The sequence below is a fragment of the Syngnathoides biaculeatus genome, chromosome 20, assembly GCF_019802595.1.
Source record: "Syngnathoides biaculeatus isolate LvHL_M chromosome 20, ASM1980259v1, whole genome shotgun sequence".
NCBI lineage: Eukaryota > Metazoa > Chordata > Actinopteri > Syngnathiformes > Syngnathidae > Syngnathoides > Syngnathoides biaculeatus.
This window is the reverse complement of record NC_084659.1, coordinates 5,777,836-5,802,994: the sequence shown is the minus strand read 5'-3', so window position 1 is coordinate 5,802,994 and position 25,159 is coordinate 5,777,836. Positions and strand designations below refer to the sequence as shown.

The 25,159-nt window shown below is 50.4% G+C and overlaps 2 protein-coding genes and 1 long non-coding RNA gene across 7 annotated transcripts; 2 read left to right on the top strand and 1 right to left on the bottom strand.

Moving 5' to 3' along the window:
• Nucleotides 1–1,202: 1,202 nt before the first annotated feature.
• Nucleotides 1,203–5,459, bottom strand: LOC133493327 (uncharacterized). The gene is made up of 4 exons (XR_009792932.1): nt 5,010–5,459; nt 4,728–4,925; nt 4,297–4,508; nt 1,203–1,339 (listed from the first exon to the last, which is right to left on the bottom strand). It is a non-coding gene; the product is annotated as an uncharacterized LOC133493327 (long non-coding RNA).
• Nucleotides 4,777–20,906, top strand: shank3b (SH3 and multiple ankyrin repeat domains 3b). 4 transcript variants are annotated; one of them, XM_061806584.1, is made up of 28 exons: nt 4,777–4,913; nt 7,372–7,543; nt 7,674–7,713; nt 7,782–7,877; nt 8,170–8,241; nt 8,317–8,425; nt 9,035–9,186; nt 9,267–9,396; nt 9,743–9,780; nt 9,871–9,987; nt 10,264–10,341; nt 10,469–10,535; nt 10,717–10,936; nt 11,374–11,549; nt 11,642–11,755; nt 12,202–12,277; nt 12,352–12,434; nt 12,520–12,644; nt 12,763–12,895; nt 13,305–13,385; nt 13,469–13,489; nt 13,836–13,966; nt 14,041–14,134; nt 15,006–15,548; nt 16,286–16,570; nt 16,630–17,740; nt 17,859–17,885; nt 18,325–20,906. In XM_061806584.1, the coding sequence occupies exons 2-28, from the start codon at nt 7,407–7,409 to the stop codon at nt 18,929–18,931; spliced, it is 4,863 nt and encodes a 1,620-aa protein (XP_061662568.1). In that variant the 5' UTR covers nt 4,777–4,913; nt 7,372–7,406; the 3' UTR covers nt 18,932–20,906. The 4 variants fall into 4 exon arrangements, with proteins under 4 accessions (XP_061662568.1, XP_061662569.1, XP_061662567.1 ...); XM_061806585.1 differs by having other exon boundaries at nt 4,783–4,913; nt 7,674–7,877; nt 13,472–13,489; XM_061806583.1 differs by having other exon boundaries at nt 4,783–4,913; nt 7,674–7,877.
• On the top strand, nt 18,814–24,935 carry tymp (thymidine phosphorylase). 2 transcript variants are annotated; one of them, XM_061806596.1, is made up of 10 exons: nt 18,814–18,945; nt 21,887–22,010; nt 22,161–22,363; nt 22,428–22,526; nt 22,682–22,827; nt 22,894–23,012; nt 23,151–23,319; nt 23,467–23,694; nt 24,232–24,372; nt 24,480–24,935. In XM_061806596.1, the coding sequence occupies exons 2-10, from the start codon at nt 21,893–21,895 to the stop codon at nt 24,730–24,732; spliced, it is 1,476 nt and encodes a 491-aa protein (XP_061662580.1). In that variant the 5' UTR covers nt 18,814–18,945; nt 21,887–21,892; the 3' UTR covers nt 24,733–24,935. The 2 variants fall into 2 exon arrangements, with proteins under 2 accessions (XP_061662580.1, XP_061662581.1); XM_061806597.1 differs by having other exon boundaries at nt 22,698–22,827; nt 24,480–24,934.
• Nucleotides 24,936–25,159: the final 224 nt, after the last annotated feature.

The following is a 25,159-nucleotide window of genomic DNA, read 5'->3' as shown; positions in this document are numbered from 1 at the left end:
ACCTTTTATCTTATATATATATATATATATATATATATTACTTTTCCCAAAATCTGGTTGTACTTATTTTTTTTTAGTGTTACTTATTCATTTATGTAATTACATTTATTGTAAACAAAAACTGTAAAATAAGACTGCATTATAATTAAATTCAGGTAAAATACATTTGAATCTAATCTAAACAAGAAAAAAGATTAAGATGATTACGTTCATCCAGAGCAGAGTTGAAAGTATGGTCTTACTGACGGTGATGATAATATCATGTTTGACCAATTTTTTTTTTTTTTACTTGACTAATTACTGACTTTTGGTTAAGATTGATAAAATATGCCACCAAAGTAAATAGCAGCTGACGTTTTATGTGCGTGACACGATCGTCATGGTAACTGGCCTCTTGCTCTTCATAGTGATGAGTGAGGAAAAAAAAATGATGAGTACAGTACAGTACAGTACCGAGTTCCGAAGTGCATTGGTGAAGGTTTCCAGCAGAGGGCGCCGTAAAACTGCCGCTGCAAAGCCAGTGAGTGAGTATCGTCTTTGGTTTGTCTTTTATTTATTTTTTTTTTTTTATAAGAAATATTTTCAATCCGGGAGATATTTGTTTTTTCTTCATAGATTCATAAGTCTCATTTGAGCATGTACCGCACTTCCTTGAAGGGATTCTGCCGACCACGGCGACTGCGCTGCGACAGGCAAGTTGTCCTCCTCGGTTGAGCAAGAAAAATCACGGGACGTTCATATCGAGAATGATGTTATATTCATCAATACAGTAGTGGCAAAAGCTACATTTTTTGTGCAGATTGTGAACAATTTTATGAAAGAGGAAGATCACACTTTTTATTTTTGTTTATCCCCCTCCCAGCCCAAAGACAAAAAAAAAGGGGGAATTGCACCTTACGTGTAAAGCAGCCACATAACTTTGCTTTCGTATGAGATATTTCAAACAAACAATGCAAAATGCAACAGAGTGGCAAATACGTGTTGAGAGACAATCTTCACGAAAGTGACAGGCGTGTATTCTTTATCCTCTGTAACGAACGACGAATATTACTGTGACTTAAGAAGAAGGAGGAGCACAATGCCAATTGAAATGAAACCAAAAGATTGCGTACGGGTGTCTTATTACAGCCTTCAATTTCTTTTCAAACAACTGAAATAGCGTCAGGGAGCGATTCAAATCGAGCAAGGGTTTCATCTTTATTTCCCATCATGCACCAGGTTGGGCCGCGATTGGCCGGCGAGGGCTCGCCGCCCTCCCCTTCCCCCGTCCTCGTGCATCGTCGCCGTGGCAACGGGGCCGCTCCTCCACACCCACGCCGATCACCCCGATCCTCTCGCTCTGGAGCGAGGGAGGCAAAAAAAAAGAGAGAGAGAGAGAGAAAGAGAAAGAGGTGTGTTTTCAATCCTACGCGTTGGAGTGGGAGATAACGTGCGCATGCTCACGTGTGTGTGTGCGTGCGTGCGTGCGTGCGTGGGCTGGAGCCACCAGCGTTCCACTCGTCCTGCTTCTTCCTCTCTCCTCTTCATCTTCTCATCTCCAGATACTCCTCCTCCTCTTCTTCCTCCATCATCATCACCCTCTTCTTTTTTTTTTTTTTCTTCTCCCCATCAGTCATCAGGATGGAGGACAAGTCGCTGCGCCGCTGGGTGAGTCTCGGCACGAGTGTGTCTGTGTGTGTGTGTGTGTGTGTGTGCGCGCACGCCGTGTGATCATGTCAGCGTCAACTTTTTGGGGCACTTTTTTTTTGGGGGGGGGGGTCTTCCTCGTCTCCTTCGCTCGTCACCTTCCGCCTCGGGCTCTCGTGTTTGGGCGTGGCCTGTCGTTGTAACAGGTGAACGCGCATCTGCATTTAAGGTAAGGTGATGTAAGGTAAGATTGGTCGTGGGGGGGGGGGTAAGCGCAGGGGTCACGTGAAGGAACAGTGTTAAGTTTCTGCAGTTGAACTTTTGCGAGGTGACGACTTTTTCCACAAAGGTGCTGCCCCCTGCTGCTTTGGAGGCTTCCTTGACCTCTTTCTTTTGCTCACCTCCTGATTTCCTCCACTCGCCGCGTCCTAACTCCTTTCCTCACCACCTTCCTTGCTTCCTCACCTTCTCCTTCTGTCACCTCCATTTTCCTCAGGTCCTCGTTCCCTTCCTCCTCGACACGCGTTGTTCCTCACCAACCGCACTTCCTTCCTCCTTTCCCCTCGACAAGTCACCTTTTGCTCCCTTGACACCTTCCCTAATTACCTCAACTCTCCTCCCTCATTTCCTCGGATCCTCCCCCCTCGCCTACTTCTCCCCCGATACCGCATCCCCTCTCACCTTCCCGTCCTTCATCGCCGCCTCGTTTCCTCCCAAACTTTTTTTTTTTTTTTGTTCCTCACCTCCTGGTTTCTCTTTTCTCCTCAGCTCCTCCTCGCATTTTTCCTTTCCTTTGACTCCTCGTTCCCTTTCCTCCTTTCCTTCCTTCCTCGTTTCCTCACATCCTCCTCCTCATGCTTCCTCTCCTTGTCCTCTTTGATCCTACTCTCCTTTCTACACTCCTTCTTCTCCCGTATCTTATTCCTCCACTTTTTTTTTTGTTACTTTTTCTCCAGCATCCCCACATGATCACTTTGTGCGCATGTGTGTGTGTGTCTGCGTTACGTAAGTGCGGCAGTGAGTGTGTAGGCCGTGGTCGATCTAAGAGCTGATCTGCTCACGCTATGAGGGGGGGAAAAAGACCACTTGAGGCAGAAAGTGTCTCTCCTTGGCACATGATGCGGTTGTCATGGCAACGTATGATTCTTCCGAGACAATTTGGTGTCTCGTGTCCACTCGAAGAAGAACGGCGACGTGCCACCGTGCTTGAGCTGCGAGCGATGTGAGAAACTTGACAAGATAACGCTTGTGTGTGTGTGTGTGTGTGTGTGTGTGTGTGAGAGAGAACAGTGGCTCTTATCAGCGCCTGTCATTGGTTGCTATGGCAATGGGCAAAGGGAGACACATTTTCAGCACACACACACACACACACACACACAAGGATGTGTGACCGCAAGCGGATCAAGTCTGGATCAGGATCTGAATCGTGTAAGTTGTTGAAGTTGGACGTGAAGTGTCGCACCACAAGAACATCTGGATGTGAAAGTGGATCACATCTGGATCGAAGGGTTCCTGAAGTTCAACTTGCTGAATGTCACAAAAATGTTTCTGGGCTCGGTTGTTCACTATTTTTCAACCGTTGGTTAAAAGCCGCTGTTAGCTAAGTTAGGTTGTTTCAAACATGACTAATTACGTCAAAGTTTGGCGCGCGTTGGAGGTCGCAGGTCGGCGCTCGTCTGTCCCCAAATTCCTCATTTGGCTGACTTTCGGTTTGGCGACCAAACTGTCGGTGAACTTTCCTGTCAGGTGAAACGACGACCACGACTTCTTCTTTTGTCCACTGTAACTTCGTCTACAGGAAGAATCATGGTGATTGGACTTATCACTAATATTAATTTTGCAGACACGTACGGCTCGGCTCTGTTTTGTACTTCGGATTGAATCGAGGCGAAGGGCGTCAACTACAATTATGAGAGATTTTGTAGACAATTCGTTGATTTCATGCTTCGTGTCAAGGAATAATGATCATGTTTGATTTTGATGAGGATGTTTTGAAAACAAACTCACCTCTTTTCTCATTATTATGCCAGTTTAGGCTTCATTTTTTTTAAATAAATAATATTTTGAAATATAATATATATTGCATATATTTATATAAAATGCCTCATTGCCACGTCTCAATTTTGACTACATTTTTGACATCTATTTGAACCAAATTTTCAAGTTTATGCGCGGCTTGATACAGCATCGGTGTTTATCTGTATTTCCAATATTGTTTAATATAATTTGAGACTTCACGATGTAGATCACAATCACGTCTGATTTACTGAACAAATGTACGAAACGTGTTATTTTCCCCGAGTGGCGCACGCCTCGAGATGATGCACGTCAAGTTTGACGCCGACGCCGTCTTGAGAGTTCACCACACTGCCGGTTAGCCTTGACGTCAAGTGTGCTAGCTGCCGCATAAAGTTGAGGCAATTTTGGACAACAAGATAACGGCGTCGTTCAAATTAACGCTCGGGTAAGTCAACTTAACCACCGGTTGAAAACAAAACCTGCCTCGCGAACGACCGGGCCCTGGTGGCGAGCGTGCTTTCCAAGGAAATGTGGTATGAGAAGCGCTTGCGGATCCGCGTATCCTCGTAATCTAAATTCGACTTTGCCAATGTCACGCAGCAAATGGATGCTGAAATGTGTGCGCTTTATCTGAGCGGTCCAGCTTCTCACCTTTTCCTTCCTCGCCCACGCAGACAGGAAACAGGAAGTGTGAGTCACAGGAAGTAGTTGTGATCTATGTGGAGAGAGGAGATTCTTTTGGGGGTCCGACCTGTCCTTCTGTCTGTCGGTGTTGCCATAGTAACAAGCTGCCTTTCCACCATTGTTGACTGGCTCTCGCTGTTTTTTTCTGGTGTCCACAAAGTTAGCGTCGGCCCTCCTTCCTGTTGTGAACACAATGGCTGCTTGAACGTCTCAAAATGGCCTCCGAAAGAGATCCCGGTCATGTCGTCTCCGTGTCGCCTGGGCTAACTTGGTGCTTTTGTTTTCCCCTCGCACCCTCCCCGTCTCCACATCCTGCCCCCCCACCCCCCCCCACCCCATCTTCCTCTCTCACTTCCTCCCCCACCTCCCCAGGATGGGCCGACCAGCTCCCACAATACCGTCTGAAGGCCTCCCCGCCGCCGTCCACCTGAGGCGTCCCGACCAGATCCCGGACTTCGAAGCCGCCGAGCGACCTCCTCCAAGCGTGCCGGATCGGAAACGGATCGGAAGCCTGCAGCTGTAACGCCGTCAGGCTCGGGATCGGATCGCTCCTTGGGAAAGTTTGATGGGAGTTCTGCCGAAAGGTAAGAGGCCTCCTGCGACGCGACGAGAGAAATCGCGGCGGTGGTTCAAGTCGCTCTTAAGTCAGCGGTTTTAGATCTTGCGATCGAAAGACTCACCTTGGTTCCAGTGAACTTTGTTGAAGTGAGTTGAGGAGCTTCATTCAGTCCAAAGCATGGCTTTTTGGCATTTAAGTGCTGTTGTGAGATGAGGAGCTTGATTGAGACAAACGTATTATTTTGACACCATCCTGGTGCCGAGCAACTCCGTTTAAGTGAGTTTTGGAGCTTCAACGTTGGCCTTTTAGGGGCCTCTTGTCACTTCTTTGTACCAAGGAATTATGTTGACGTGCATTTAAGAGCTTTTTTAGGAGACAACAGGATTCACTTGGCCGCCATCTTGTGGCTTCGTTTTGCCAAGGTTGATGTAGACGACCGTTTGTTTGTTTGCTTGCTTGTTTGTTGTCTTTTTTCTTTTCACTTGCTGCGGCCCAACCCCGATTTGAATTAGTGGCGTGCAACTGCAGAGCGAGCATTTAACCGCATTAGCGAGAGAGCCATGACCTCATACGTCGGTGGAAGACAGCAAGGCTCCTGGCGTTTTGACGCTGAACTCTCTTTTGGCTGATGACGACGACGACGACGACGATTTACTTGAGCACCGCCTCGCTCGTTCGTCATCACTAATTCAACAGTCTGAGTCAAATGTTGTCACAGCCCAAAATAAACTTAGCGGTACCCAGAGAGGGGCTTGCTCGCGTCGCACACTCGCCGTCCGCTAAAAGCGGGCCTCGTCAAACTTTGGAGGGGGAGGGGAGACATTTTTACGACGAGCCCTCACGGGAGCTCAACGCCAATGAAAAAGTTTTGAGGAAAAAGTTGGAATGTTCTGGGAATGTCGTATTTTTTCAAGACCGTAAAGTTGCCTTTGCAAGAACAAAGACAAAAATTTGTAATCTTACGAGAGTTGAGTTGAAAAATTTACATCTTTAAGGAATAGGACTTCATGATTAATATATTTATTCTGGAAAAGATACGCATTTTCTTCTTGAAACAAATAAGATTATATTCTCCCCCCCAAAAAATCTGACTTTATTTCAAAAAGCAGGACTTTTGTTCTACATTGGTGGTTCGCATATGTGGTGCATTTTTTTTGGAGACGATATAACGCAACAAAAAATTCATTGCAAATGATTTAACGGCGCCCCAAGTCACAGCTTGTCGGGACTCATTCCAGTTCAAAAGTCGCTTCGGCCCCCGTCACAAATCTTTTCCGGAGGAGCACCCGCAAGCTGTCACCCCCCCAATCCCTCCGCAAACATCGCCACTCGCCCGCCCGCCCGCCCGCCCGCCATCTGAAAACGTCCCAGATGTGTCTGAGCCAGACGGAAAAAGAGCGAGAGTCAGCAGGTAGGGCGTAGTTTTCGCACGGCAAACTGCGAAAATTTGTTCAGCTGCGTTGCCATGGCAACAGCGCGCATGTAGAACACACACACGCGCGCGCGCGGAGGGACACGGTGAGGTTAGCACAGGATTCCCTGCTATTCCAGTTGCCATGGCAACGCAGCGCTCGTGCCCTCGCCAACTCACCGGGATGCGAGCGGCGGTTCAGTTTGGAGCGTCGTCGAGTGACTCGTCGCCTTGATTAACAGGAAGTACAGTCGCACGAACAGGAAGTAGGGAAGCAGCTGTTCTGTGCTTCCTGTCACTCTCTGGTCAATTGACAGATGTGTAACAGCCACTCGCTAACGTGACATTTGAAGTTGTGGGAAGATCAGATGCATTGTGGGACATACATTGGTGTGTAAACGTGTGTGTGTGTGTGTGTGTGTGCATGCGCAGTTTTCTCTTGAGTAGAAAAACAGGAAGTGATGCGAGATTCCTCGGCCATGATTATCCTTGCAAAGGCGGACGCCGGGTGACTGAAACATCGAACAGTCTCCACAAGCTCAAATTAAGTTCACCTGTGAACGTTGGAGTGCATTTTAAGTTCATTTTCCATAGAAAACCAAAGACAAATATCCATAACTTTTTCATTAAAAAAAAAGAAAAAAAAAAAGAGAATTTTTACGTGTTACCGTTTCAAAAAGCAAAGTAGTTGTTGTATTTTTACAGGTTGCAGAGCTACATAATTTACTTTTTAGGCTATTGTTGCAAAATGAATGCTTTCGGATCATTGTTTGAGATATGTTTAACTAGTAAGACAGTTACGCCTTGACTTTTGAGTACTCCACAGACGCAGTTACACGAACAGAATAAATATAAAATGAAGACAGACAAGGAGCATGGAGAAGACGCTTACACTAAACTAACCGTGTGTAAAAATGAGCACTATATGTTTTGCAATGAATGAGAAATGATTGCTTTTTGCGGGGGCCGAAACGGATTGAAGGCACGCCAATTCATTCCAATGCGGAAAAGTGATTTGTCAAAGTCGGTCGGGTCGTCCCGCGGTCTGACTGCGCCGCTTCCTGCGTTTCAGCCACATGCCTCTGAGTCCGGCTGCCGACACCAAACATGATCGCCCACGCCAACAGGCGGTTACTAACGGCAACCCGACAGGCTCTACCGTTGCCCGGGACGACGACGCCGAGGACACGCCCTCTGGAAACAGCATCGTGGTCCGCGTCGGCATCCCGGACCTGCAGCAGACGGTAACACACGCGCTAGCTAGCACGGTTTTGTCGGCCGACCGGCCGGAGGAGGAGGAGGAAGTGACGGGAATGCGAAAGTCAAGACCTTTCCCATCGAACGTGTCCGTGTGTCCGTCTCTGGCTCTCTCAGAAGTGTTTGCGGCTGGACCCAGAGTTACCCGTTTGGACCAGTAAGCAGAGGGTTCTGGTCACCTTGACTCAGTCTCTCTCGGATGTTTTGAACTATGGTCTCTTCCAGCCGGCGTTCAACGGCCGAGCTGGCAAGTTTCTGGACGAGGAGCGACTTTTGAAAGAGTACCCTCTCCCCCCCATCACGCCCATCCCGTATCTGGAGGTGCGAATTCGTCCCCCGCGACTCGACTTCAGCTCAGCGAGCCCGCGTTCGGAATCACTCCCTCGCCGCGAAGCGTTAGAATTGACTGTGGATGCCACAAGATGGCGCCAAACCATTCAAGCTCAAGTAGAATTTGAGACGGCAAATGGATTTTTATCCATGGTGGACCGAGCTAAAATTCCCACCACGTAAAAATTCCCGAGTGGATGATTCCGACAACAGTGGTGCTGTGGAGTTGTTGTTTTTTTTTTCCACACATGAACTTGTTGTCACACATGTTGTTGTCTTGCAGTTTCGTTACAAACGCAGAATTTACACGCAGAGTTACGTAGACGACAAGCAGCTGGCCAAGCTGCACACCAAAGTAGGCCGAGCGTTTCGCAGCAGAACCGCGGATGGCCCGAGACCCGAGCTTGACCCGCTTGTTCTCCTGTCGCAGGCCAACCTGAAACGTTTCATGGAACACGTCCACCAGAAGAACGTGGAGAAGGTTTCCAAATGGCTGGAAAAAGGTCTCGATCCAAACTTCCACGACTCGGACAGCGGCGGTGCGTACCTTCCGACTTCGGCCCGACTCCTCTCGAGCGAAATATCACATACGATGAGTAGTTTTCATATCTGGCAAAATATGTCAAAATATTACAGACACCTGGTCACGACTTGTGAAAATGATTTTGCGGCTGTCGAGCGTCTCCGAGCAGGAATTCAAGTTGGGATTGTTTGGAAATTGTCACGCGAGCGCCGCAAATCGCCCTCTTAAAAAAAAAAAAAAAAAAAATTTCCAGACATTTCATTAAAAATAGATTCATAAAAGTAAGTACTTGAAAAAATATTTTAAAATGCTTTTTACGTGAGTTCAAAAATAGGATGAGAAACAATTTTCGTTTTACATTTGTAAATTAGATTTAAATTCTCTTTCATAAATGTGATTTAAAAAAAAAAAAAAACGAATTGGGTGAAACAAGATGAAGATTTAAAAAAACAACAACTTGTAGAGGTACTGGTCATTTAAAATTGGTTGAGTAAAAAGTTTTTTTGTTTTAAAGAAGTAGATTTTAAAATGCTAATAAAACATGAAAGAAAGCGATTGAAGATGATTGAAAAGATGTTTTTTTTTACCCTGTGAATTTGAACGGGTGACCCCCCCCCCCCCCCAGAGTGCCCCCTGACGCTGGCCGTCCAGTTGGAGGAGAGCTGCGAGCTCATCAAAGTGCTTCGCAGCGGCGGCGCTCACCTGGACTTCCGCACCAGGGACGGCATCACCGCTCTGCATCGGGCCGTCATGTGCCGCAACAGCGCCGCTCTCACGGTAAGGAGCCGCCACCGGCAGACCAGACCAGACCAGGTCTTAGCGGACCCACGTGACTGTCGGCTTCCGGTACTTTGTAGACCCTGCTGGACCTGGGAGCGTCTCCGGACTACAAGGACAGCAGGGGGCTGACTCCCCTCTATCATTCTGCCATGGTGGGTGGCGCCCCCTACTGCTGCGAGCTGCTACTGCAGGACCACGCCACGTTAGGTAATCCAAATGTCCTCCGAAAAGTGCTCATCAGACCTCTTCTAAATAGTGTCAAGTAAGAATTTCGAGGCGGGGGCTTGTGTCAAAGGAAACTTTCAAGACAGGATTCGGGTTTCCAGCCCGGGTTTGGCTTTCAAATCATGCTGACGAGCCACAAGATGTTACAAAGCGCTACCGCTGTGTACGTGGCGCTCCTCAAGTCACTTCACCGTAGTTACTTGGCACTGAGTTGCAGGTGTTTATTCTATAAAATAATGATATGCGTGCGCTTATTGTTTCATTCATCACGTTGGCTCGCGAGAGACACTTTTGAGTGATTAATAACGACGGGTTGTCGTGGTTACAGGCATGACTGATGAGAACGGATGGCAGGAAATCCACCAGGTGACGCGCACGCACTCAATCACTCAATCAAATCAAAGCTATAATTATATGTTCGGATTTAGTATCGTAATCACGTATGGTCGTGTTTAGGCGTGTCGCCATGGAAACGTGCAGCACTTGGAGCACCTGCTGTTCTACGGCGCCGACATGAGCTCCCAGAATGCATCGGGAAACACGGCGCTGCACCTCTGCGCACTCTACAATCAGGTAAGCAGAGGGTGGGTCCGAAGAGCGGCACGAGGGCGCCCTCTAGTGTGCGCTTTTTGGGCGGCAGTAGGCTTACTGTCGCATTCTAAACGCCATTTTACAACCACGCTTTTTTGTTGTTGTTGTTTGTTTGTTTCCAGTACCGCACATTTTTCGAGATGAAGTTCAGTTGTACTCATCTTTTGCATTTTTGCCATTTTCAAAGGCCAAAAGAAGGATTACTAGACCGACCGCTTGCAAGGCCTCCTCACACGTATTTATTGCTGCCCCCTGCAGGACAGTTGTGCCCGAGTGTTGCTCTTCCGGGGAGCCAACAAGGACATCAAGAACTACAACAACCAGACGGCCTTTCAGGTGAAACCCCCCCGCCGCCACATTTCTGTGCGTGTGCGCCTCGACATACAAGTGACTCAACTTCCAAGTTTTTCACGGTGATTTTTCTGCTTTGCCTCGCAAGCAAAACTTTTGTGTCCTTCTCTAGGTCGCCATCATCGCTGGGAACTTTGATTTGGCAGAAATCATCAAGATCCACAAAAGTTCGGACGTTGGTCAGTGGGAGGCGTCACTATATTATTACACCTTTTACATGGATAAAGTACAAATACTATTATTGTTGTTATTATATGAGTCTTTTATCTACCAGAGAGAAAGTGGCTTTACAAGTGAAATTCACTCCAACCTAGTTCTGAGTCTCTTTGTGTGTGTGTGTGTGTGCGCGCGCGCAAGTAGTTCCCTTCCGAGAATCTCCGTCGTACAGCAAGCGGCGCCGCCTGGGAGGCGTCAGGGCCCCGGCAGGAAACGGTCTGTCGTCGCCGCGCTCTCTGATTCGCTCGGTCAGCGACAACGCCCTGGAAAGCCCCGCCTCCTCCCCCGGCCCCTCCCTGCAAAGCTTGGAAGCGCACTTGGACACGCACACGCACTCGCTGCGCCGACACGCGCGCCGACTCAGGTGAGCGCATGCACGGTGGGGGGGGGGGGGGTCAATTGGCCTGCTAGTAGAGCATTGGCAAATTGCTTCATTGATAAAGTGTTAACAGGTCAAATATTAATCATAAAATAAACTATTTCATACAGTTTTTTAACCTCTTCTGAATGACTAAATATACAATAAACTTATACATACATTTAAGACTTTATTTGAAAGATGACCCATTAATTGACATCCATAATCTTATAATCAAATAAAAATATAATTTATGATTACAACTGATCTTATTATGTTAAATTCGTTTTTTAATAAATTAATTTTGAACAAAATAATATACTATAAAATTCAAACTGGGATCTGGATTAGTATATTATTAAAATGAAAATGTTTTGGATATTTTCCTTTTTTTTTTTTTTTTTTAAACCCGCGTACTGTACATGCATTTATCTTGTCTTTAGTCCGAGCGGCGGCGGTCACGTGGAGAGCAGCCCCCCGTCCTCGCCCCCCCTCACCCCGCAGTTGAGGAAGAAGAGGCTGTACAGCGCCGTGCCGGGACGGACCTTCATCGCCACGCGTTCCCACGTACCCCAGGGGTCCGGAGAGATCCAGCTGCACCGCGGCGAGAGGGTGAAAGGTAACCGGGGGGGTCCGGCAGAAACGTTATTTTGTTGGACTTCCACCCACGCTGTGGCTCGCCAACCCCTGAAACGTGTCCTGGATCTGCAGTTCTGTCCATCGGCGAGGGCGGGTTCTGGGAAGGAAACGTCAAAGGGAGAACTGGCTGGTTTCCTGCCGACTGCGTTGAGGAAGTTCAGATGAGACAGTACGACCCCAGACTGGGTAAACACTTGACCAGAAATCATATCTCACGTTTAGTTTTTCCACATAATCCAATCTCCCGATGTAATTGATTTTTATTCCTTTGTTTGCAGCAATGACAAAACAAAGAAGCTACAATTTCCCCACCATCTTTAATTGGCATTCACGTGCAGATTGTTTTTTCTTTTAAGATAAATGTACCATGTTGACAAGTTCCAACATGTCAATAAGTCACTTATTCACGGTGCAAAACGCAGTGATTTTTATTTTATGAGTTGCTTGAGCGATTGGAAAAGTTGCTCAATATAATGTAGCGACCAAATCATTATGTTTTGTGAACTTGCGCCTTTCTGTTTGCCGAAGCGGTTCGGGTCGGCGGCCTCGGCACCCTTTGAACCGCAAAAGAAGAAGGAAAAAAAAAACTCATCCCGTCACATAAACCAAAATGAATTGTGAATGTGTTTCAGAGACCCGGGAGGACCGCACCAAGAGGCTGTTCAGACATTACACGGTGGGATCATACGACAACTACACCTCGTACAGGTGAGTCGCGCACTCCACCGAGCGCCTTCGTCGTTCGATCGTCGCTGACGACAACTCGATGGAATTGTGGTCAGCGACTACGTGATCGAGGAGAAGATGGCCGTGCTGCAGAAGAGGGAGAGCGAAGGATTTGGCTTCGTCCTGCGGGGAGCGAAAGGTACACGCACGACCGGGAAAAGACATGTACACGTTCGAAAGTCTTGATGACAAATACTTGCCAAATCCCGTTTTATCACGGCAAGCCGAGACCCCCATCGAGGAGTTCGCCCCCACGCCGGCGTTCCCCGCTTTGCAGTACCTGGAGTCTGTTGACCAGGGTGGTGTGGCCTGGAGAGCGGGTCTGCGCACCGGCGACTTCCTCATCGAGGTTTGCTCCTTTTGTTGATTTGGTCGGGGACCGTGTTCGACTGACCAAACGGCACCACGCCAACGAATATTTCGAAATCTCTCAGCGTCTCGGGTCTCATCTTTGCCGGTGTGTGCAGGTGAACGGCGCCGACGTGGTGAAGGTTGGCCATCGCCAGGTGGTGGCGCTCATTCGGCAGGGCGGCAGCCGCCTGCTGATGAAGGTCGTGTCGGTTTCCCGCAAGTCGGACGCCAATCTTATCAGGAAGAAAGGTTCGCTTTGACTCTTTGAGAGCGTCAACCTTCAGTAGGACACGAGTCACCCGAGGGCACAAGTCCACCAGCGTTCTCGGGCACAAGAATATTAGTACACACCTAAAAAAAGGATGATACCAATAGCCAAGACACAAACACGCTTAAACACAGCTACGCGCAGACACAAGTACCCAGGTCACAAGAACACTAGGTCACAAGGATGCTCGGACAAACGTACACTCAAACACGTAGACAAGTACACCAGGTCACGAAGATCCTCAATGACCAGTACACAAGTACACCAGGTCACAGGGATGCACGCGCTCAGGTGTGCTGGACCCAAGTAGACAAGAACTCGTGTCCAAGGGTCGACTGTACTGCAATTATTTCACGAGGTTCCACCCTCTGATTGGTTCTGCTTTCCTAGCCCCTCCTCCTCCCAAGAGAGCCCCCAGTACTTCGTTGACGCTACGATCCAAGTCCATGACTGCTGACCTGGAGGAGATAGGTAAAACGTATGCATGTGCGCGCACACACACACACAGAAAGTTAATATGTAAGAAACGTTGATTTTTTTTTTTTCCCCGAAAGCAGCCAGGAGGAGGCGCTTTGGTGAGTCATGTGACCATCAAGGTCACAACGCGTGCTGTTGTGTTCATGCAGAATGTTGGTCGAGGTGCCTCTGTTGTGTGGCATGTGTGAGAGTATGATTTTTTTTTTTTTCCCCCAATAAGGTGTATGAAATTATTTTCCCTCATATTGTCTGTTGCTTGATTGGAGTTCAAGTTAATTTTGGGAAAAATAGCGTCCCGGATAGTTGGCAACATTGCCTGCGTTCCAGTAAACGAGCTCCCCTCGGCGTGCAGCCATTTTAATTGTGCACAGAATCCATGTCAGTGGGGGGGGGAATAAAAACTAGGATTGCACAAGTTGTTCTAACCAAACTCCCGACTTGCAGAGAAACTGGATGACATGTTGGCAGGAAACACCCAGGAAGTGGTTCTGCGGTCCCGGCCCTCCGACGACTTAAGGGCGGCCACGGTCAAGCAGAGGCCCACCAGCCGGAGGATCACTCAGGCCGAGATAAATGTAAGAGTCACTTGGAAATCTGACAAAAGATACGCTCGATGTCTCAGTAACGCGGCAATTTATTGTGCGCGTAGTCGTTATTTGAGCGTCAGGGTCTGGTTCCGCCATCCGGACCGGAGAAGAGCACCATGGCGCTTCCCCGAGGAATGTCCAGAACCAAAAGTTTTGGTGAGTCTTTTTGAAGTTTTATTCCAGTGTGTGGATTTTAGTCTCAAGACGTTCTCGTTACAAGGAGGTCCTAGTGAAGAGGAAAGGTTCTTGTTCTGACAAAGTTTACACTCGAGAGAGTGAGAGGGTACTGGTCTTAAGAGAAAGTTACAGACGCAAGAGAGATTAATTGTACCAATAGAAGGCGCTAATACAGAGAGAACGCTGAAGTCTGACGTGAAAGTTCTAGTCTCTAGATGAGATTCTTATCCCAAGAGAAGGTTCTGGTCCCTAGGTCTCATTAGAAGAGGCAATTCTAGTCTGAGGAAGGATCCTAGTCGTGAGTGAAGGTTTTAGTTCCAAGTGAAGGTTCAAGTCTAAAGACAAGATTTTCCCGGACTAAGGGAAGGTTCTCATCCCAGTAAATTGTGCTAGTCCAAAGAGAAGGCACTAGTCTGGAGAGCTTTTATTCTGAAAGGATAAAGTTACTATTTCTGAGTGAAGGTCCTGGTCTTGAGACCGGATTCTTGAAATTGTTCTAATGCAGAGATTAGGTTTTAGTCCCAGGAGAAAATTGTCATTGTCAGGGAAAATTCCGTGTCCCAAGAGAAGGTTCTTTTATCAGGAGAAGATTGAAGTCCAGAAACGAGGTTTTAGTCGAGAGGTGCAACAAGTAATCTGCAGAGAAACCTGGTGGGGGGTGGTTAGGATGTGAATTAGCCTCACTGTTACATGACAGTGCGGATGGAAGGCTCACTGTCAGAAAGTTGAAAGATTTGTTGTTTGTTTGTACAAGAAACAAAAGCCAATCTATCAAGCAACAGTCAGTTTTCCCACAATTGGCTCAGCTTCGCAACTACAACGCTGATGTGTCGTCATGGTTACCGCACAGGCACCCCTGAGGACGACCGTATCTCGGCTCTGATCCACGAAAGTCGTTTTCCTCGCAGCTCCTCTCTGACGGAGAGTTTCATCCCGCCGCCGCCCCAGACGGCGCCGCCCCCTCCTCCGTCCCCGCTCTTCCTCCTGGACTCGGGGCCTCCGCCCTCCTTCCTGCCCCCTCCTCCCCCCGCCAGAGGGGAGGGACTGACCCGCTCCAGCTTCAAACCGGGGGCCGAGCCCAGGCTCCAGGAGCTGTCGGACACGCCTTCCAGGAGCCACGCCGAGCGTCAGAGAAAAGCCCGCTCCATGATCATCCTGCAGGATACGCCGCCTCAGCTGCAGCCAGAGATGCACTCTGCCGCCATGCACGTCTCCTCCTCGCACACGTCCACCCTGTCTCTCCACACCGCCGCCCTCGGACACTCACCGCTGTCACGGCGCCGAGGACGACCCATCGAAAACCCTTATGCCAACGTGGGACAGCAGGCCCCCCCGGCAAAACCTCAGAGGAGGAAGTCGCCTCTGCTCAAACAGCTTCCTGTGGAGGAGCAAGGTAAGTGTGCTGTGCCCCCCCCTCCCCACGTGGTCTCCGGCCTCATTGAGGGAGGGATTGGGTCTCCCAAAATGTTAAACATTCTGAGAGAGAGGGTGCTAGTCTTCAGGGAAAGCACTAGTCCAAAGAAAATGGTCAACTTTAGTCCTAAGAGAAGATTGTAGTCCCGAGAGGTTCCCATCCCAAGACAAGGTTTTCGTCCAAGCAAAAAGTTACAGTTCCGAGAAAATTGTCTATTCTCAAGTGAAGATTGCAGTCCTGAGGAAAGGTTGAAGCCCAGAGAGAAGGGTCACATCCCAAGTGAAAAGTTGTATTTCCGAGTAAGGTTCTAATCTGGAGAGAAGGTACTTGTCCCAATCAAATGCTGTAGTCCAAGGTGAGGTTAACCCGTCTGGAAATATGCTTCGAGTCGTTAGGGACGGATTTAAATTTGAGATAAGGTTAAGAGTTGAGGTCCTGTGAGCAGGTTGCAGTCCAGAGACAAGCTCTCATCCTAGCAGAAGGTTGGAGTTCTGCGATAAGGTACTTGTCCCAAGGGAGTGGTCTAGTCCCAGGGGAAGGTTCTTCTCTTTAGATAAGGTTCAAAGCCAGAGCTTGTTTGAATGGGGTGTTAAAGTTGTCATATGACAGAAAAGTTTCTCATTCCAGTAAAGGTTGCAGTTTCCAAGACCTTTCTTGTCCCAGGGGACAGGTCTAGTCTCAAGTGAAGTTTCCAGTGTCCTCCATCTTGTCTGCAGGCCTCAGAGACCAGGATGCAAAGTCAGAGACGAGTGGCCCGGGTAGCCCCAGCAGGGCGGAGCTCTACCAGCAGCAGGTTCTGTCTGAGCGCGCTCGCGTCCACGGCCGCCGCTCCTCCCTCTTCTTGTCCGTAGAGGGCGCCGTTTCGGACAACCAAGCGCCGCCCCTCCTGACTCAGAGTCACTCCATGGACGACCTGGGCGAGCTTCCTCCTCCCGCGCCAGTCCTTTCACCCTCACCCACTCCGCACACCTTCCTGCACCCGCTCACCGGCAAGCCTCTTGGTAAGAATTCTGATGATGATATCATTGGAGCCCAGTCCAAACATTGATCTCCTCCTCAGATCCCTCGTCTCCGCTCGCCCTGGCTCTGGCCGCGCGAGAACGAGCGCTCACCGCCCGCACGCCGAGCCCCGAGCCCCGAACGAAACACGCCTCGGCCTCCGCCTCCGCCACGCCCATCCCCACCCCCGCCGCCAGCCCGGAGGGTCGCCACAAGCGCACCCCCGTCCCCACCCCGCAGAGCAGCCCCGAACCCCGCTCCAAGCGCACCACCCCGCAGACCAGCCCCGAGCAGCGAAGCAAGCGCACCACTCCTCAGAGCAGCCCCGAGCTCCGGCACAAGCGCGTAACTCCGCCACTCTTCCCCGACGGGCAGGTGGAGCGTCCCGAAGCCGAGGGCGGCGTTACGTCCCCCGCGGGGCCCTCCCCTGAACGCTGGAGGCCCGTCCCTCTGTCCAACCTGGCCAATGAGAGCCACTCGGATGTGATTGACAGGCGTCGAAGTCTGACGATTGGGAGCTCAGAGGAAGACGGCAGTGCCTACACGGTGACCCTCCCGCCCGCGTTGCTGTCATCCAGCGACGAGGAGACGAGGGAGGAGCTACGGCGGATCGGTTTGGTGACCCCGCCGCCCGGTTTTGCCGCCCCTCCGTCCCCCCTCTCCGTGACCCCGCGTCGTCTCGGTGAGGGCGACGCGGGGGAGGATGACAAGGAGCCTCGTGACGGCTCGCTACCTCCCTCCATCACCTTGGCGTCGCCGCCCGCCCCGCCGTCGCCCTCCTCGCCGCCCGCCGGCCACCCGTCTGCGGCCCTCAAGCCCCGTCTCCGCTCCCCCGTCGGCCGCGGCCGCTCGGCCCTCAGGGACCCTCTGCTCAAGCAGTCTTCTGACAGCGAGCTGCTCCCGACCTCGCCCACCTCCCCGGCTGCCGCCCGCCAGCCGCGGTACCTCTTCCAGCGCCGCTCCAAGTTGTGGGGAGGCGGCGGCGATGAGGAGGGCCGGCCCGCCGCGCTGGGCGGCCAAGGGTCAGCCTCGGCTCTGGAGCTGAGCGGCCGGGCTGAGTCGGGCCTGGACCTTGCCAACAGGCTCCACCTCCTTAACAAAGATAGCCACTCTCTGGGGGAGGAGCCGAGCCCCCTTGATCCGGGACGCAGGTCCCCAGTGGGTGGGGCCAGGTAGGTTAGCTAGCGTGCGCCTGTGCAAATATGTGCGTTTGTGACTGTTTGGCTATGATTTTGTGCGTGTGTACGTGTGTGTATTTGCCCAATCCAAATGTGGGGTTTTGTGTTCCAGATGTGTGGACCGGGGAGAGAGCAAATCGTAGGTTTTTATCTCTGGTAAACATTTCTTGTTATCGCTCTCAAACGCTAACGTCTGCTATCAAAATGCTGCACCTGTGTACTGTTCCTACAGCACAGCTAATCCTCGCATCGCTTGACTTTGCTTTCGATAACATTCATCATGGTGGCCCAACTGCCAGAGCTGCTTCTCCGAAGTTGGAGTCGCACTTGACTAAAATAATTAACAAGCACTGTCCGATGATATCAGGTTGCGTTTGACTTTGACGGATCTTCAATTCCTTATAGCGCTCCATGCTAACAGGGGCTAAGCAGCATTAGCACGGTCGAGTTGCTGGACCCTGAACGCCTCTCGCCATTCACCTTCTCGCACTGCGCTTTCACGCTAACACGCACGAAAGCTGAACGTGCAAAGACGCTGACACTTTGGGGGGGGTTTTTTTCTTTTTTCTTTTTTCTAGGCTGTTCTCCAGTCTGGGCGAGCTGCACACCATCTCCCAGCGAGGATACGGCGCCACCTACACGGTCCGACCCGGGAGTCGCTACCCCGTCACCCGCCGCAGCCCCTCGCCTTCCCCGTCTCCCTCCCCCTCTGATAGGCCGCCGGGCCCGGGCTCCTCCCCCTCCCCCTGCTCCGAGCGCCCGGACCTGAGCTCGGGCCGCGGCCTGACCATCCTGAAGTCGTCCAGCCTCAGCCTGCCGTCGGAACCCAAGGAGGTCCGCTTCGTCATGCGCAGCGCCAGCGCTCGAACCCGCTCCCGCTCCCGCTCGCCCTCGCCCTCCCCGCACGCCTCCCCCTGCCCGTCGCCGGTCCTCAGCGGGCCCCTGCTGGCGCTCAGACCCTGGAGGCAGCGCCCGCTCAGCCTGTGGAACAAGTACGACGTGGGCGACTGGCTGGAGAGCGTCGGGCTGGCCGAGCACCGCCAACGCTTCCAGGAGCACGAGATCGAAGGCTCGCACCTGCCCGCCCTCACCAAGGACGACTACGTGGAGCTGGGCGTCACCCGGCTGGGCCACCGCATCAACATCGAGCGCGCCCTCAGGCAACTGTTGGACGCTGCCACTTGACCACGGTCACCGCCGTAGGTCTTCTCGCTGTTTTTCTCAGCTCAGCTCTTTGATCGCCCCCGGTGGACGCCGTCCATTGCCGTGATCGGTGGACAAGATTCGACACCTACGCAAAGGGGTATCGCGCCAATTATCGGGGGAAAAGCGGGTCTTGAAGAATTTCGCCTGAAAATGTGGGTGTGAAATTGTTTCAATCACGACCACCGACGAATGTGACCGATTGTCGCGGACAGTGGTCCTGATTATTCGGGTTGAACGCCCCCACTCGCCCAAGTGAAATTCATCAGCACCAATTTTTCGGAGAAACTGTGGGCGTCGAATGCTTTCGGTCAATTGACAATCGTTCACGGCCATTGTCGTCGATGGACATGATTGATTGGCCCAGAAAAGGGGTGTGGCGTTGAACCGTCTTTGACCTTTGATCATGACACTCGATCGCATCCATTGTCGAACCCTTTCGATCCAACAATGAGGATGGTCGTGATCCAAAAGATTCAACACCCACACTTGTCCCGTGTAACGTAATTGGGAAAAGCGTGGGTCTTTCGTCCTTGCGATCGTGACGAGGGGCGTTCATCAGGTCCGTCGATCGTGACCATTCATCATCATCATCATCATCTCACCGCACCAGAAGACGTTGCGCAAGTAAGCCACTCACCAAAATGGCCTCCCGGTCGCTTCCTCTGCTAACCCCGATGCTAACTCACGTTAGCACCCGAGTTAGCAAGTGTCGGGGATCAAAGAGCTGGTCTGATTATTTCAGTTTTTCCTCTAATGATTATTACAATTCCTGAAGAATATTAGTCTTGATTTTGAATATTTCTGAATATAATGGACCCTATGCACGCAGCATTTCTGCGTAGGTTGGAAGGTGGTGTGTGGAAAAAAACTAAAGTCCTGGCACAGAGAAGTCTTGTCAACAATCTTGACAAATTCAAATGATTTAAAAAAAAAAAAAAATGAGGGCTTGCAAAACATTTTTGGAAAGAAAAATCTTTCCCCTTCTTCGTTTTTCCGCCTTTCTTTCTCCCTGTGATGTGCGCGCACTCATGTTGACCAATGAGGCACTCGAAATCCGGCCCGTCGGCCCAGTCCACGTGCTGTTCGGTCAAGTCGGAGTATTTCTCCCTTGCACCTTTCTTGCCCTTCCAACTTTCTCCACGTGACGTGCATGCACTCACAGCCGACAACGAGGCGCTCTAAAGTCACGCCCCTGGCCCTGGCCACGCCCACAGAATCAGGAAAACCGAAACGGTGACAAGTTCAACGCTAAATCTTTGCACTTACCGTCAAACCAATCTCCGAATTGACTCTACAGGGTTGTGCGCGACACCGCTGATTTTTTTTGTCCACTGAGATGACCTCTGACCTTGCATCGCGCCTCGCCGTGCATACGGTCCATTATCCTCGTTTAGATTTTCTGCTAGTGCTGACTTTGTTTTACTTTCACTTTTGATCCGACAATGAGTTGAATGCGCCCGTCACCATGGCGACGTGCGGGCATTCTCGATGACTTGTCAGAGCGTGCGTGCGTGCGTGCGTGTATGAGACGTGTTGATTGGACATGGTGCTACACGTTGAAGCCATCTGTACAGGAAGTAACTTCATCTTTAACCCAATTGCAGCAAATCAATCAATCGCAATGACAAAATTACTATTATTTCGTTTTTTCCTCAAACCTTTGTTTGAGGGGTTTGCCTTGAGGTTATTTTTTATTTTTGTTTTGTTTTGTTGTTTTTTTTCGCTCGCCATCTGTGGAGATTTCTCAAACTTTTTTTCTTCTAGCATGCTCGTCACGCGAGTATCGAGGAGGATTATTTACAGTGGTCGGTCGATATTGAAAGTATTTGACGGTGGGCGTGAACACTTTTTGTGCGGTCTGAAACATTTACGGGGGGGGGGTTGTTTGTTTGAGTTTTGTTTATTGAAAGTGCTTCACTTCATATTTTATGTTCAAGCCGAGACAGAATTTATTCCCTTATTTTCCGAAAGATTGTACGCAAAACAACCCCTGAATGACAAGACGAATACATTCCGTATACGCTGAATGTGTATTTATCACCTTCTAGCATTATTATTATTATTATGAATTTTTTTTTGGAATTCACTAACTATCCCGTGAAGTCATTTGTGGGCCACGCCCTCCACGTGACAGCGGCGAGCTCAGCACACGGACGCCAACGTGCAGTGGAGCGTAGAAACTTTAGCTTGTAGACTTAAGATAGAAAATGTAGCTCACTAGTTATTCCGAAGTCATGAATAAGCAATAGACGGCTGCTGGTGATGAAGTCATCATGTTCTGTATCATCAAATTATCTTATGTAAGCGCATTACAATACTGAATTGGTTGATGGATGGATTTTTGGACGGCTTTGCTGTTTCTTTGTGCTCTTTTCTTTCTTTTTGACATGGTTGTCATGTTTCTAATAAAGGCTGATTTACTACAACAAGGCTCTCCGCCCAAGCGCCTCGGACGCCAAGAAAGGCCCGTTTAGTGTCACGCGTTCGAAAAGCGGACAAACACGAGGACGCTGGGGGGGGGGGGGGAAGGAAAAATCCAAAGGTTTGCAAAGTCGTCGACCTCCGACCGGTCAATCGACGAGGGCCGAGCGCGCCCCCGCCGCTGCCATTGGCCGGCGGGCCGACGATCCCTTCGGACGTTTCAGGGCAAATCGACATTTTTGCTTTTGGCGTCAACGGGAAAAAGTCCCTCAACTCCGTTCAGGTGAGCGCCGCCGTCGTGGTTCCGACGTACGGATGCGATCGTTCGAGGTCGATGAGGTCTTTCGCGTCTGCGCTCGATGTTTAAGCCCCGCCTACGTATCCGAAATGTCGACGTAGAAACTCCGTTGACGGAAATGAATGCAAAATACAAACACTTGTGAAGCAGCCGCGAACGCACTTTTGCCACTTTCATATGCAAACCATCCCCACGCGGCGTTGGTGTCACCCCAGGCGGCCATGTCGTCCATCCCGGAGCTGATCCAGAAGAAGCGGGACGGAGGGAAGCTGAGCGACGGCGACATCCGACGCTTCGTGGAGGCCGTGACCAGCGGAAGCATCCAAAGCTGCCAGACAGGTGACCGCGTGAAGACGTTTCGATTTCGGCTGCCGCACGATTCCTTTTGATTTTGATTCGAAATGACAAAAAAACCAATGAAACGAGGAAAAACAACAACTCGACGCCGCGTCCCGACCTTTTCGATTGATCGCCGTTTCTTCGTGCGAGGTGCCATGCTGATGGCCATCTGGCAGCGGGGCATGGACGCCCGCGAGACGGCGAGCCTGACCGAAGAGATGATGCGGTCGGGGGAAGTGATGTCGTGGCCGCCGGAGTGGGCGGGGCTCCTGGCGGACAAGCACTCCACGGGCGGCGTGGGCGACAAAGTCAGCCTGGCGCTGGCGCCCGCGCTGGCCGCCTGCGGCTGCAAGGTGCCCGACCGGCCGCTTGCGGGACCATGGGCGACATGGATGAAAGTATTTGATGTCTCGCCAGGTCCCCATGATAAGTGGGCGGGGCCTGGCCCACACCGGCGGCACGCTGGACAAACTGGAGTCCATTCCCGGTTTCGACATCCACCGGTCGGCCGAGCAGGTTGATATATTTTGTTTTCATTTTGCTTTCGGAATGTTGAATTCTTTCGATTTTTCGTGGGGGAAACCCGTCAAATGTTAATGCTTCAAAAAAAGTGAAACGTGGCCCCACGCAAACACGATGAGAAATCTTTCATGAGCGTCCCGACGCCGTAGCCGCATGTTTTTGCAGGTGCGAGCCATCCTGAGCAGCGTGGGCTGTTGCATTGTGGGTCAGACGGAGACGCTGGTTCCCGCCGACCGCGTCCTCTACGCCGCGCGCGACGTCACGGCCACCGTGGACAGCCTGCCGCTAATCACGGGTAGCCCCGCCCCGCCCGCCGCAAATACTCAGCGGTAACCGGACGCCCGTCTCGTCTTCCGGCCAGGCTCCATCATCTCCAAGAAAGGCGCCGAGTCGCTGACGGCGCTGGTTCTGGATGTCAAGTTCGGCCGGGCCGCTCTCTACAAAGACTTGGGCAGCGCCAAGGAGCTGGCGCGCCTCCTGGTAAGCGGATCGTTCCTTTGACGTTACTTCCGGAGCCGGTTGGCGACACGACACCTTTTGAAGTCCGGGTCGCGAGACCGGCCCGAGCTTTCAAATCCGGGAGGACGGCGGGAGAAAACCACTCCGAGTCTGTTGCAGGTGCAGACGGGCGAGCTGCTGGGCATACGCACGGCCGCGGTGCTGAGCCGAATGGACGCCGTCATCGGACGCAGCGTGGGCAACAGTCTGGAGGTCATCGAGGCGCTGCAACTGCTCAAGGGCGACTGCCGCCACCGCCCAGACCTCATGGAGCTCGTCGCCGCGCTCGGTAAACACCGCGTCCGGTACTTGTAGGCTCAAGCGGAGACTTGAGTGAGGTGCAGCCTCACGCCAATACTTTCACCAAAGATGGTGTAGACGAGTGCTTCACTTGGAGTACGAGTACAAAGCCTGACCGAGTCCGATTGGCTCTCAGGCGGCCTCCTGCTGGCCATGACGGGACTGGCGGCCGACCGATCGGAGGGCGCCGAGAAGATTTCGCGGGCCGTGACGGGCGGAGCCGCTCTGCTCAAGTTCCGGGCCATGATGGAGGCTCAGGGCGTCGCCCCGGAGACCGCGAGGGCGCTGTGCGCCGCCGACGCCGACTACTTCAAGATTCTGGGGAAAGCCCGGCATCGGCTGGACTTGACGGCCGACCGCGACGGTAAACGCAAAGCCGGGCAAAAAAAAAAATCAAAACGAACATTTGCCTTTGTTTTGTTACAGGCTTTTAACGAAATTGATTATAATTCATATTTTCCCCCTCAAAACGGTATTTTTGAAATATTTCAATGAAAAGCATGCGTCACTTCTTCGACATTTTCTGTCACAGCCAGATTACAAAATAGTTTTCCTCTCAAAATGTAATGCATAACACCCTGAAAAAAAGTACCTTGCAAGTTTTTGCAAAATTATTCAAAAAAATCAAATATTAAACATCCCAAAAAAAAATAAATAAATTGAAATCGCTGAAGTGCATTTGAAAAGTAAAGACGTATGCCGATCCATTTTGTTCCGTCTTTATTGTACAGATGATTCAATTCCTTTTCCCCCTTTCCAAATTCCGCAAATGACACTCCGTAATGATGGCCAGAATTTTTTTGAAATTGTTGCAAATGTCTTCAAAATCGAAAGTGAGATCAATTATTATTTGAAGCGATCACTTGTCTGGTTGGCCGTCTCGTTATTGACGTGGTTGCAGGTGTGCTGCTGGACGTGGACGGTTTGGTTTTGGCGGAAGTGGTTCACAAGTTGGGGGCGGGGCGTTCCGAGGCCGGACAACCTGTCAATCACAGGGTGGGGGCGGAGCTACTGCTGTCCCTTGGGCAGGAAGTCTCCAAAGGTGAGCGAGCTTCCTCGCCGGAACTTTCGCCTTCGACTTGGGGCCGACTCGTGATTTGTTTTTTCATATTTTCACATGTTTCCCCCCCCCCCCCCTCCCCCCCAAAGGAACCCCCTGGCTGCGAGTCCACTACGAGGACCCGGCTCCCAGTTCAGACCAGGTCGAGCGACTGCAGAGCGCGCTCGTCCTGGGATCGGCCGCCGAGTGGCGAAAGCAAACTTTGGTGCAAGAAGTTCTGCTTCCTGTCTGACGCACGTCCTTCAAGCTGACCCATTTCGTGGCTCCCGCTGCTCACCCGTTACCAGGGCAACGCGTAGTCCAAGTACTTCCAAGACTTTGGTGCTCAAGGGCAACATTTGATTTTTGGAGTTAAAAAAAAAAAAATGCATTTTCAGAATTACATTTTATTTTGATTATAATTGATTCATTTTTTTATAAAATTAGTTTTTATTTACTGTAAATCCTATGAATTGTTAATTTTATATACAATTAAATACAAGGTCAATATTTATTTCTCCCTCATTTTTTATTCATAATTGGAGTGCATGAACAAATTATTTACTAGGCAAGTACGCATTATTTTTACTGTTTTTTCCAGTTAAATTCATTTGTACTCCTATTTTTCATTTACAATGAAATTGAAAAAAATGTACTCTGTAATTTTATTTTTAAAATACTATTTCATGAATGTAGTTAAAATGACTGATTTCGCTTCAAATGTGACTAACTTCAGTATTTTTTCCATTTTGATTTATTTCATGTAATTGCAATACACAAACCAGTGATT